This window comes from Crocodylus siamensis, chromosome 13 (genome assembly GCF_052110815.1).
Source record: "Crocodylus siamensis isolate JL-2025a chromosome 13, ASM5211081v1, whole genome shotgun sequence".
NCBI classification, from domain to species: Eukaryota; Metazoa; Chordata; order Crocodylia; family Crocodylidae; genus Crocodylus; species Crocodylus siamensis.
The window spans coordinates 15,850,762-15,863,169 of record NC_143407.1 but is presented as its reverse complement, the minus strand read 5'-3'; the positions used below and the strand labels follow the sequence as shown (position 1 = coordinate 15,863,169).

The window sequence follows — 12,408 nt, the reverse complement described above, 5'->3', positions numbered from 1 at the left end:
GATCTCTGCTTGGTCCTGTACCGTACCATTGAGAGAGATGCATATGGATTATTTAATCATCCTTTTCTGTTCATATGCAATCCAAGTAGTCACCTCACCTTTTCTTCATTTTTCAGTTTGACATCATACTTGTGTGGCAGGAATTTAGGTGGAACCCATTTCTTCTCTTCCTTCTTCAGAGAAGTAGGAAGCTTCCGAGGGGATCTGCGTGCCCGATCACCTGATTAAGCAAGAATAAGGCAGTTAATAGTGTGATGCTCAAAAACAGAGAGACCAAAGTGTGCTGCTACAGATGATGCTTGGACCTCTACCACTCCTTTGATGTCCCACAACCTTAGCCTCTGATCAGACTAGAGCACTAGAATACGTCAAACTCAGTTTCAGACACTGTGAAACAAAAGACTGAGAACACCTTCCAGAACAGAAAGCCTTAAAATATGAGGGGGCACCACTTAGAAAAACATATTTAAGCTCATGTCCAGAGTGGTACGCCTTTATACACAAATTCAAAAAAAAATAAAAAATAGCTATCTGCAAGGCAAGTCCTTTACACCTCCTGAGATTCCTGTACCAGTCACTAATAGGGGGAGGAACTGATCATAGGAAGGGGCTCTTGACAGAAGCTCTCAATGTTTCAATATGCCACTGCTTCAGGTCAACTAGTTATGCCTACCCAGGGCAGCAACCTCAAGAGGCGAGTAGATTGACTTTTATTAGTAAATGTTTAAGATTGGGAATCCAAAAAAAGATGACAAAGCCATCAGGGAAAATACAAATGCATCAGCTGTATTGATAGTTCCTTGTTAAAAGCTAGCAGTCTGTGATCAAGAAACTTTTATCTCGGTGCCATTTAATCTCAGTCTGTCTTTACTGTGACGTAGAACTCACCCCCATCCATCTATTGTTAGTCCCTCGCTCGGGTGATCTTATGGATTCATAGATTCATAGATGCTAGGGTCGGAAGGGACCTCAATAGATCATCGAGGTCCCTTCCGACCCTAGCATCTATGAATCTATGAATCCATAAGATCACCCGAGCGAGGGACTAACAATAGATGGATGGGGGTGAGTTCTGCATCACAGTAAAGACAGACTGAGATTAAATGGCACCGCGATAAAAGTTTCTTGATCACAGACTGCTAGCTTTTAACAAGGAACTATCAATACAGCTGATGCATTTGATCAAACCAGTGATATTTGGGGAAATAAAAATAATCCAATTTTAATGGTTTTGCCCCCTCCCATCTAATACAGCAGTTCTTAATCTGGAGTTTCTAAAAAGGGGTTTGCAGAAAGTATTTTCCACGTCAATTCATGTTCTGAAAAAAGCTGTAGTCTAAGTGTTCAAGTGTTTCTAAAAGGATCACTTCTTTTCAAGAGCTGATGTTGAATCCATTAACCAAGTAACCTTACTACAAATGTTAATATATTCAAAGAAACAATGACAATTCCACCCAGAGTAAACAGAGGCTTATTTCTTGGCTAGAGAACAATTAGAAGCATATGCTCCTCCTTAAAATACCTACTCAATAAAACCTGACTGTAGAAAATAAATCTCTAGATTTTAATCTTTACATTCATGCCACGACTCAAACAAGAACAGTAATATCAGTATTCCTGAATTTAATAATTATTTGCTTAAATGCATATAAGATAGTAAAAAGTTTAAGAGTCTTATAACCAAATGATAAAAGTGTAAACTGCCATGATGTAACTGTTACATCCTCAAATTCTGGTAGAGATAAAAGTGCTAAATCTTTGCCATTTTTACATTGGCTCATTCAGAGTTAAAGCCACAGCAATTCAGATAACCCAGGGGTATGTAGAAGTAACAATTTTTTTTTTTTTTTTCCTGTTTTTTTGCACCGGTCCTGGAAGCACTGCAATACCAGGTCAATGCATGGAGTGGATGGAGCACGCTCCGGTTCCACCACCCAATACCAAAAAGAATCTGCTCAATATAGACCTCCTATGGAGGACATATCAGAGACAATTACCCTGGGGAGCTCGCCTACGTGGTCACGCTGCTTCCCCTGCCAGGTAAGTATGATAAACAGAGACACTCCAGCCCCTTATAATTATATCATACAACTAAAGCACCCTCTGGACCTGAAGCTCCCCCTCCCCTTTTAAATAGGCTAAAAGTTATGTCTGCTTTTTACAGCTATCAACAAGTTATGAAATAGTACACCTCGAACAGAAACAGTACAGTACTATTACTTAAAAAGAAAAACAGTGACATAAGCAAGTCTAAGTACTGACCAACAGCTCTAAATACCTTAGCTACTGAAGGACATTGTCTATCCATCAATACCAATCAACGACTTATCCATGCAACATTAGCATTTAACAACACTGAAATGAATATAAAGGGGAGAATGTATGAATAAATAAATAAATAAATAAATAAATAAAGATTGCATTACTATCTACCCAGAAGGCAACTGAGATCTGATAAACAAAAGTCTGGAGGAAAAAAGTACCCATGCTTAGGTTTCTTCACCAGACAGACTCAACTGAAAATCATGCTTTATAGTTCCTTACGTTTAAAAGAAAAAAGGTATGCTATCTACAACATAACCACACAGCAAGAGAATCAGTCTCCAACAACCAGTTCTCCAAAGCATTATTTAATCTCTACAGATTAAAACACCAGCCTTTAAACTCTGGCAAAACCAGGCCAGCAGTAAGGATTAGATTACAAAGCACAAGTATAATGGGCTCCCTACACACTTGATAAGTAAGCAGCCTCATTCTGCATTAGCTTTAAGTTTCCAAATAAGCTAGAAGGGACTGACCCCAGAACTGCACATTATAGAATTTCTTGCCTTGAGTTGAAAGGCACAAATAACCTGAGCAGAGACAACAAGGCACCTGAGGAGAGATGGATCTTCGCAAAGCATGCAGATGGAAAAGGTTCAGGACACACAACTCAGGTTTTGCCTTTTGTTCACTTTTGTTTTGCAAATATCTGCAAGCAGTTCAGCAAGCACTGAAAGTGATATTTTGGTTCTGATTCTAGTCACTGAGGCAGCATTACCAGATTATGTCATCACTGAATAAATACAATGGAAGTTGTGAGCCAAACACTGCAAGTCTGAAAAAGCTGAATTAGAAAAAAATTTGAATGCCTGAACGTTAAGACTTGTTAACAGAATAGATATCAACAGTGTATATAACAGGTTCATATTTAAGAATGAGATAGAACCAGTGATTCAGAAGACCTGGGGGTCTACTCCTGGCTCTGCCACTGGTCTGCACATGGCTTTCAGCATATCACTTCTGTGATACCAGTTTCTTAGAAGGAAAACCAAGAAACTAGGGGTGCACCAAGATTTTTTTGGCTGATACCGACAGCCAATTATTAACCAGCCATATCAGCAGATACTGATCGGATAACCGACATGCAGCCCTGCAGCTTAGAGAGCAGTTCCCTGCTTGCAAGTCTGAGACGGAGGAAAGGGGTGGGGATGGAGCAGATCAAGGCCCCAACAGTGAAGGAAGGAGTGGGGCAGGAGCAGGGGCTGCCCAATCAGGGCGGTGAACATGACCCCACTGGGAGTGGGGCAGAGCCATGGGCAGCTCATTCAGGAGGTGCAGAGGGTTCAGGGGGTGGGCCAGCTCCCCACTGCAGCTCCCCACACACAAAGCCAGGGGGCACATGCCCAGGGGAGGCATGGGGGGCATGTGCCCCCCGGCTTTGTGGGTGGGGAGAGGGCAGTCTGTCTTCGGTGGGCTTGGAGCCAGGAGTTGTGCAGGCCTCTTCCCAGCAGGGGGGGCTGGGCTGGGACTGTGCTCCAGGTGGGTGGCAGTGACTCTGAGAGGGTTGGCTACAGAGTGGGCTATGGCCACCCCAACATTCACTGTTTTCACCCCTCCCAGGCTCACGTTCTTTGCCCTGGCTGGACAGCATCTGACCCTGCCTCTGCCCAACTCCCTCCCTCACCATGCAGGCCTCTAGCTGCACCCCCCTACCCCTTCTAACCCCCACCCCCATTTCCCTGCCTGACTTACTGGCTGGACATTGCTGAGCTGCATTACTAACATCTGTATGGGCAGCAGAGCACAGATAAAAATGCACAAGCATGCTTAATATTCAGTATATAATTGTGTACACTTCCCATTTTTATTAAGGGACTATTCTGTATGGAATTAAGTACTCGCATAACACTCTGATTTGAACACTTTGAAATGTTAAACTGGATTTTCTTCTTTGGGAAGGGGGCATCTGCAGTTGACGAACAGATTCAATTAAACCAATCACTGCAAATATATCAGAACCAACATTAGGGGAATGTAGCAGGGCACTAAGGTGCCTGCTACTGACAACAGTAATATGGGCTCAGCTGCCACTCCCCAGAGCAGCACAGGTGTGGGCTGCTAAGACAACCAGTTGGGTCAGCTGACCAGAAGGAGGCAGGGCCTGGCCTATATAAACAGCCAGGCTGAGACCAGAGCCAGTTCCTTTCTGGCAGCCAAGGAAGCGGGAGCTCTGCCGGAGTAAGCGGAGCAGGGAAGCTGGATGGCCTGAGCAGTTGCGGGGTGATGATACTGGGTGGAGGAAACCCTAGTAGGGATATGAATGAAGGTTAGCCAGTTTGGCTTGGAATTTATGTTGTAGCCCAGGAGTGGGAGTTTGCTGTTTTGTTTCTTGTTACACCGAAGGACCGGGTGAGGCTGTAGGGGTTGGAGGCGGCCTCATAGGAGCTCCCCAGTAGTGTGGGGGTTCCTGGTGCCGGAGAGGGCTCTGTGTTTTGGGGTGTCCCGACCCTGGCCCCAGTGTGGGCAGTATTGGGAGGAGCCCAGTATGGGTGCAGGCAAGAAGCCCCAGTGAGGCGCAAGACCCAGAAAGGGGGTCTGGAGGCCAGGCACGGCTACAGCCACCTGAGCCTCGATTGTGAGGAGCCCAGTGGGCATGAGACCCGGGAAAGGGGTCTGGGGGCCAGGCACAGCTACGGCCACCTGAGCCTCGATTGCGAGGGATCACGAGGCAAGACCCCAGTGCGGGCTGCGGGAGCCGTGGGGAGACGGGCCCCAGTGCGGGCACGGGCAACTGTGGGACTCACATGCAGCCTCAGAGGTTGGAGTGCACCAGGCAACTAGACAGAGCCAAGATGCATCCAGGCACCATGCCAAGGAGGGTTAGAAAGGCAGCCTCTCTTTAACATATTACCATCAAAGACGTGGCGGGCGACATAGCGAGGGTGCATTAAACCCGATTTGGCATGGTAGGTAGGGGGCGCTAGGGGATTTCACAGCACCGCTAAGTCGCATGCTGCCACAGGGAACAATAAAAATCTTTGTAGTCTTGACTCCTGACAATCATGATGCTATCCCTCCTATAAATGGAATTGCATGTTTCTTAACCAGTGCCTCCAAAAATTAACATATTTAGTTTTGTGCTCTGCAATATTTTGTTCAATGAAATTCTGACAAACACTAAAATGTTATTCTGAATTGTATCAATGTATTATTTTAAAATAGAATGAAAGTGATGTTCCATACTGGCAAGAAAATTAATTACTCCTCAGTGAGAACATCTCCTTTCCCAGTAGGCATTAGCCTTATTCCAAGCATTACTAATGCAGCAGTTTATTGCTTCACAGATTCAGAATCGGAGTATTTCCCTATATATTAACACTGTCACAGACAATAAAGGTCTATTACAACTGTTACCACAACATTTACATGGTGAACAATTCAAAGCAAGAGTTTCCCATTAATACAACTGCTCAGGATTTGCACAGAAATTCTGTAGCAGATTAAGTGTTGAACTAAAAGTTGGAAGCCAATTCCAGTCCTGGTTTTGCAAGTAACTTACTTTGTCACTCAAGATGAGCCATTTCACTTTATTCCTCAGTTTACTCATCTGTGGACCCCTCTACACATTTACAGGTATTGCACAATTAACTGGTTAATTGTGCAATTAACTTAAGACCAGCTACACATGCAAAGTAGCTCCAACCAGCTATAAAGTTAGACCTTGAAAACGTATATTAAGTTTATATCTGGTTGCTATCAAGCTTTAACTTATGCTTGTAGCTGCCTGCCAGCTGACAAGGCTCCCAACCTCAGAGGTGCACCATGCCCAACCAGGGCTGGGAGTTTCGCAACTATGGAGTCCCAGCAGCTGCAGACTCTGGTTCCCGTCAGCACAAGGACCAAGTCCTACAGCTGTGGATGCTGGGTGCCAGAAGCCAGCTGGGTCCTGGCAGCCAGCATGTAGCTGCCCTGGGGGTACGTGAAAACCCTGGACCTGGGGGACCAGGGCTGCTTTGATCTCACGGGTGACTGGGGCACCCTTGCAGTTCGAAGCCCCTCAACTGCTTCTTGCTGGTGCAAGAGGAGCCCAAGATTGGGTTCCCCCTGCACCAGCAATAAGATATGATGGAATCTCATGCGTAATCCCACAATCACACATCCTGTCATACACATATGGCATGGTAGGAGGCAAGACTGTGTGGATTGTACATTAGATCCCAACTCACCTTTACCTAGCTATCTAGAAAGAGCACGTGAAATGGATATGATACTTACATTATACACACCTTCAAGTACTACAAGAGTTAGTTTACGTTTCTGAAGTGCATGTTAAATACAAGTGCTTTTATGATACGCTTTGCTATTTAGCCTGATTTGAGCTTGCTAAGGTTTCATTCAAGAAATTTTGTAATAGCCCCTCTTAAAAATTATTATAAAATAGTCCCTTTACAAAGCTAAATTTTTTTGCGTAGAATAACAACAAATAGGAAATTCCTGTGGCCTAGACTACCAACACATTTTTGCCAGAAGTACTCCATTTCTGATGGGAAAACCTAAGGTATGCCTAGACTCAAAGCCCATCTGTGGCAACAAAATACTCCATTTTGTTAGGGTGACAGTATTTAGATCTTGGGGAGCATTGGATTTACAGCTGAATAAAAGGCTTTAGCCCAGGGGTGGGCAAAATACAGCCCGCAGGCTGCATCTGGCCTGCAACGTTATTCTAATCAGCCCAAGGCCCCTAAAAAAATTTAGAAAATTAATATTTATCTGCCCTTGGTACCTGCCAAAAATTATAGGAACCAGTGGCAGTAGAAACCAGGGGAAGCCTGGTGGGCTCCCACAACAGCAGGGCCTGCCCAGCCCCAATCCCTGGGACCACGTGGCTGCCCCATGCCAGAACCTCAGGGGGGAGGACAGAGGAACCCAGGCAGGGAAGGAGCCTGGGGAAAATGTGGTCTGGGGAAAAGCTGAGCATGGGGAAGAGGCAGCCCCCTGCCCGCCCTGTGGCCAGCACCCCGTGCTGCAGCCGCTTGCAGCCCACCTGGGGCTGCCTATGCCTGCTCAGGACAGTCCCGCGTGGGGTGCAAGTAGCTACAGCAGGAAGCGCCAGCCACGCGGCAGAAGAGGAGGGGCTGCTTTTCCCCGGGGTCCTTCCCTGTTCTTTCCCGGTGCAGAGGAAAGCAGCCCTTTCCCCCACCCCGTGGTCGGTGCTCCCTTTTGTGTGTGTGTGTGTGTGTGTGTGTGTGGGGGGGGGGGGGGGGACACCAGGCAGGCAAGGAGCCATTTTCCCACCCCTGCACTCAGCACCAGCTTGTAACCTGGCCCCGCGCCGGCTCCAGGCTCACCTGTCAGGGCTGTGCACAGTGATAGCAGCTGCAGCCCCCCCCACCTGCCGCACCGGGCAGTGTTTGCCACTGCCGCCTATGAGCTGCCCAGTGCACGAGCTTCAGGTGAACAGCAGAGGCAAACACTGCCCACCACAGCAAGCAGGGGGTCCGCAGCTGCCGCCGCCATGCGCAGCCCTGATGGGCAAGGCCGGAGCTGGCAGGCCCATGCTGGCAGCAGGGCTGGGTTACAAGCTGGTGCCAAGTGTGGGGAAAAGCAGCCCCTCACCCGCCCCGTGGCCAGTGCAGCTGCTCATAGCCCATGTGGAGCTGCCTGTGCCTGCTCACGACAGCCCTGCATGAGCTGCGAGTGGCTGCAGCAGGGAGCACTGGCCACAAGGCAGACGAGGAGCCGCTTTTCCCACCCCTGCACTCAGCACCAGCTTCTTCCCTACTGGTGAGCAAGGGGTTGGGGCTGTGCTGAGCCCCCTCCCCCCCCCCCCCGGTACCATGGGGCTAGGGGGTGCTGGGAGTGAGCAGGTGTGGAAGCCAGTGGGAACACTGAGTCCCAGCCAGCAGGGACTCTATGGAGCTGCACCAGCTCCCCCCTCTACCTGCTGGTGCAGCCCAGCTTGGATCCACAGACCCCTGCCAGCTTGTGCCCTGCTTCAGGCCCCACCGGTGCTGGCCCTGTGACATTGATCTCAAGACATTGGGACACTGGTCCCAAAAAGGTGACCGGGGGCAGGGCACCTGTCAAGGGGCGGGGCTACCCATGCGGCCCTCGACAGCCTGCCAAAACTGGGTAAGCAGCCCACTGCTGTGGTGGGCAGTGTTTGCCTCTGCTGTTCACCCAAAATAATTGCCCACCCCTGCTTTAGCCTGTGGCCAGCCAGCAATGCTGCTAACCACAAGGCAGAATGATATATTAAAAGTAACATTGCAAGATGCTTAGGCAAGCATTTTTTTAACAAGGTTGCAGTGTTGTAAGATATATAGCTCATTGTGTAAGGAGAACAGGATGCAGCCCACCAGCTATTGTTGGAGATAAGCAGAAGACAGACCTTGGAGATGAAGGAGCCAGCAAGAAACGGCAAGTGATGAGAGAAAGCAGAGGTTAAAGTCTTAGGCACATGCTCATAGCAAAAAGACATCTAAATGAGTGAAATGCATAGGTAATTCCATGCTAATGAAATAAACAGTAAACAGAGACGGGAATATGGGTGGAACAAAGGAGGGACAAAAGGTGGAGTAAATGTTAATAAGCATGAACCAAGGTGTATAAATGTGGAAAGAACTACTGTTAGTGGCTGCTACCCGGTTTCTTTGGGAGCTTGCCTGAAGCCATCTCCATTCTGAATAAAGCTGTTGCTAGTAATGTGTGCTTGTGTTTGCTCTCTGAACAACTGAATCGTCTCCCTAGTTGTGTTATACCCTGACTCAGTGCGGCGCCCAGCTTTTCACTACCAGAGTTATTCCCCCTATTAAGCAGAAAAAAGCTTGAACACTCATAATGTCATAACCTGTGTCAAAGAGGAAATTTGTTCTCTTTAATTTTGAAACATGTATAATATGAACAGGTCACACAGGCGTTCTCTCATTTTCTGACCAGATCTTAGTTTGAAAGAAACAACTAGTTCTGAACATCTATAAGAAAGGTGAGAACTGTCAGATACTGAATATACACTGGAAAGCTGTACAGTTCAGAGACAGGCTTGGTTGGTTTTCCAGAGGGGCCACAAAGAGAAGAAAAAGAGAGTCACAACAGAAATTAACAATTCAACATAACCTTTACTTTTGTGTGTTGCTGCTATCCATGGTTCTTCTGTATTTCTTATACCATTAGGTCTTCTACATTCAACATGTGTTTGAGACTAAAAAACTTAAATTCCAGGAGATTTGACTCCAGGCTCTGAGTCTGTGCCTACTTCTAATCTATCAACCTATATAATACCTTATTACAATTGTTTCTTAAAAGTTGTCTCTGGACTCACCAGGTATTTCCAACCTTGCAGAAGGGCATGGTATCTCCTCCTTCAGCCCATTTCAATTGTTCATGTTGACATGCTCCATTTCACTATAAGTTACTATGCACAAAATGACATGGGTCCTAATCACAGCTCAGGTACAGTTTCTTTAATAAGACTTCTGATGAAAGAGCCACATGACTATATCACAAAGGCAAATCTAAACAGGTGCTAATTTCTAGAACTTGAGGTACTTCAGGCACACAATTTTTTTTCTAGACAATGATTTTTATTGGCTGGGGAAGTACTGTAAAATTCCCTGATTGCAGGCATATACCATATGACCTTAAGAAAACCAAGAGACCATGGTACATTTGCTGCTTTGTAATAAGTTACATGTAGCTAGAAACTAATAGTGCTCTTTAAATTCAGTACTAAAGATTGAAACAGTTGTCTGACAATTAAACAATGCCCTCTAAAGACCATATTTAGTACTTCATAACCCAGACCTGAGAAGAAGGAACAGGAATGCATTTCCCATTCACCCACACCACACTCTATTAAATGAGCTATTTGTTACTTACTCATACTCTCCCTCCTGTTGTCATCCTCCTTCAGGATTGACTCCTTCTGGTTGTCCTGGGAAATCTGGCTGGAATTCTCTTTGTCACTGGATGGAGAGTCACAGACACCATCAGACTTTTTCTCAGAAGCCTCCTCATCCAGCTTCTCTAATGGATGTATTTTTACAACTTTCACTGGAAGCATCTTCTTCCCAACCTGAGCAGAAAAACACATCAAGACTGGGCAAGAAATTTGAGCTCATGAGCATTAACACTTGGAGGGGAGGGAAAACAGTATATCCATCCTCCCTCAACATCCCTGCCCCCACCCTGGCTTAACAGCATATTTTTAAATCACGTTCTCTGAGAATAGTTTCCCCTGCTAAAGGATGAGGATCTCTCTCTACTTCGGCATATTATAAAAGGAAGAATCTCATAGATTCCTCTGGTTTTCATTAATGCAGATTATTTAGCATTCCAGAGGCACATGATGCCATTCAAAACACCCAAGATCAGAAAAGGGGAACTAAACCTAATTCAAAATCTCATGCCCCTGAATTGGGCATCTCTCTCCCCTCCTATTTAACAAGTTCAACTTTTTCTTCTTGCTCCTGCCCTATGGAAGGTTTCCTTTGTAAAAACTATTTGAGCTTCTGCCACTGCTCAAGGACTGTCCAAATAGTGAACTGTAAACTACTGCAAGCTACCACTTTTGATCTAGAATTCCTACTAGGAACAAAGTATGTGGTGGGACACAGTAGCAGTTAGATGTGACCCACTTCTATGATTCTTTTGTCCAAATCACTCCTATCTGTTGACACTACCACAAGTCTGCCGTGTGCCCCTATTTAAAGGGCAGGTTTCCAGATTATTGCTTGAGGAGTGGGTTCTATCAAAGGAATTTCACAAAGAGGTAAGGTTCTTACCATCCAATACCACATGTAGATAACCATCATAAGGTGGAGGGGGAACATCACCTATGATCTCCTTTCACTCCTGAGGAGTTAGGGCATTGAGCAAAAGCACAGCAATTATTTGAACCCAGGTCCTCACCTCAAAGTCGCACTCTTCACCCACTGCATACTTGGTCATGATCTCCAACCAGGCTGCATCTACCAGCTTTTCCAAAGAGATTGTGTTATGGTGCACCATTTCCAGTACCAATTTTTCATACCAGATGGGGAATTCTTCCTTCAGGCTGAACAAGGACGTGAAAAAAGTTTATATTACCCAGCTAACAAAACAGGAAATGCCATACAATCTCCCGTTTCATGATTCTGAGAACACTGATGGTTAAACTAATGCTTTAATCTGACACCACAGTACAATACATAATGAAAAAGGTCTGTAAGATTTTATCACTGACATACTCACAGGGTCAACATCACAAACTTGTCTATCTGGTCAACAGGGTCATACAATTAATTCCTATCTTACTGACTATTCTCATCTTCCCATTAAGGGTAAACTATTAAAGAAAATATTTTGAGTTACTGACCAGGAAACATTTTAATTATTATTCCTACCAATTAAATAAGGCTGTTTTAGTCTTAAACATTTGGGCTGGCTTCTGCACTGCTGTAGCATTTATTAAAGTTACTCTCTCCAAAACAGGCATATAAATTTAGAACAAGAAACATCAACGTATCATTACCATGGCACTTTTCTTAAAAACAAGTTTTCCCTTCAGTAATATTACAGCCATAATTAAAATTTAACATTTTGTTTCCCCCCCACCATGTTAAATCTGTACTCTGACAAAATTCCAGTTTTAAATTTTTGATAATTCAGTTAGTAGGGTAGCTTAACTAAATATTAAAGTACATTAAAAATAACTGGACAGAGCTAAGTATTGCATGTTCCATCCCTTGACACAGCCAATACTGCCGAAAGATCCTTAATTAGCGGAGCAAAAAGCTTTATGGTCAAATACAAAGAACGGGTGCAGCAGATTTGTCTATCCTCTTTTCTTAGAAGGAAACGAGGTCAATAAATTAGTTGGTACAAATATTCAGGTGTTACATACAATTCCTTTTGCTAATGGACCAAAATCAAGTTTGGCTGATTGTTTTATTAAGGGAAGGAAAGTATACTCTACCAAGAAAACTTTGATATTTTCAAATTAAAACAATTCTTGTGGACTGAATCCTCACTTACATTGTTACTCATTTCTGCTGTTACTATCTCTTGTATTCCTTCATGGGACAAACACTGTCTGATGCAACTATACACATTCAGTTGATGTTTCAAATCTTAGAGCTGTGATTACACAAAGATATCACAGCCCTA

The 12,408-nt window shown here is 45.0% G+C and overlaps 1 protein-coding gene and 1 non-coding gene across 2 annotated transcripts in view; both read right to left on the bottom strand.

Moving 5' to 3' along the window:
• The window catches only part of BAZ1B (bromodomain adjacent to zinc finger domain 1B), a 78,726-nt gene that overhangs the window by 55,361 nt on the left and 10,957 nt on the right, over positions 1-12,408 (bottom strand). The window contains exons 3-5 of the mRNA XM_090025691.1: positions 11,173-11,317; positions 10,141-10,336; positions 99-220 (exon numbers count right to left, since the gene is read on the bottom strand). Coding sequence (XP_089881817.1) covers positions 99-220; positions 10,141-10,336; positions 11,173-11,317 — 463 coding nt within the window. The remainder of the gene's footprint in view (positions 1-98; positions 221-10,140; positions 10,337-11,172; positions 11,318-12,408) is intronic.
• On the bottom strand, positions 1,856-2,048 carry LOC149853997 (U2 spliceosomal RNA). Its single transcript, XR_016439062.1, has one exon. It is a non-coding gene; the product is annotated as a U2 spliceosomal RNA (small nuclear RNA).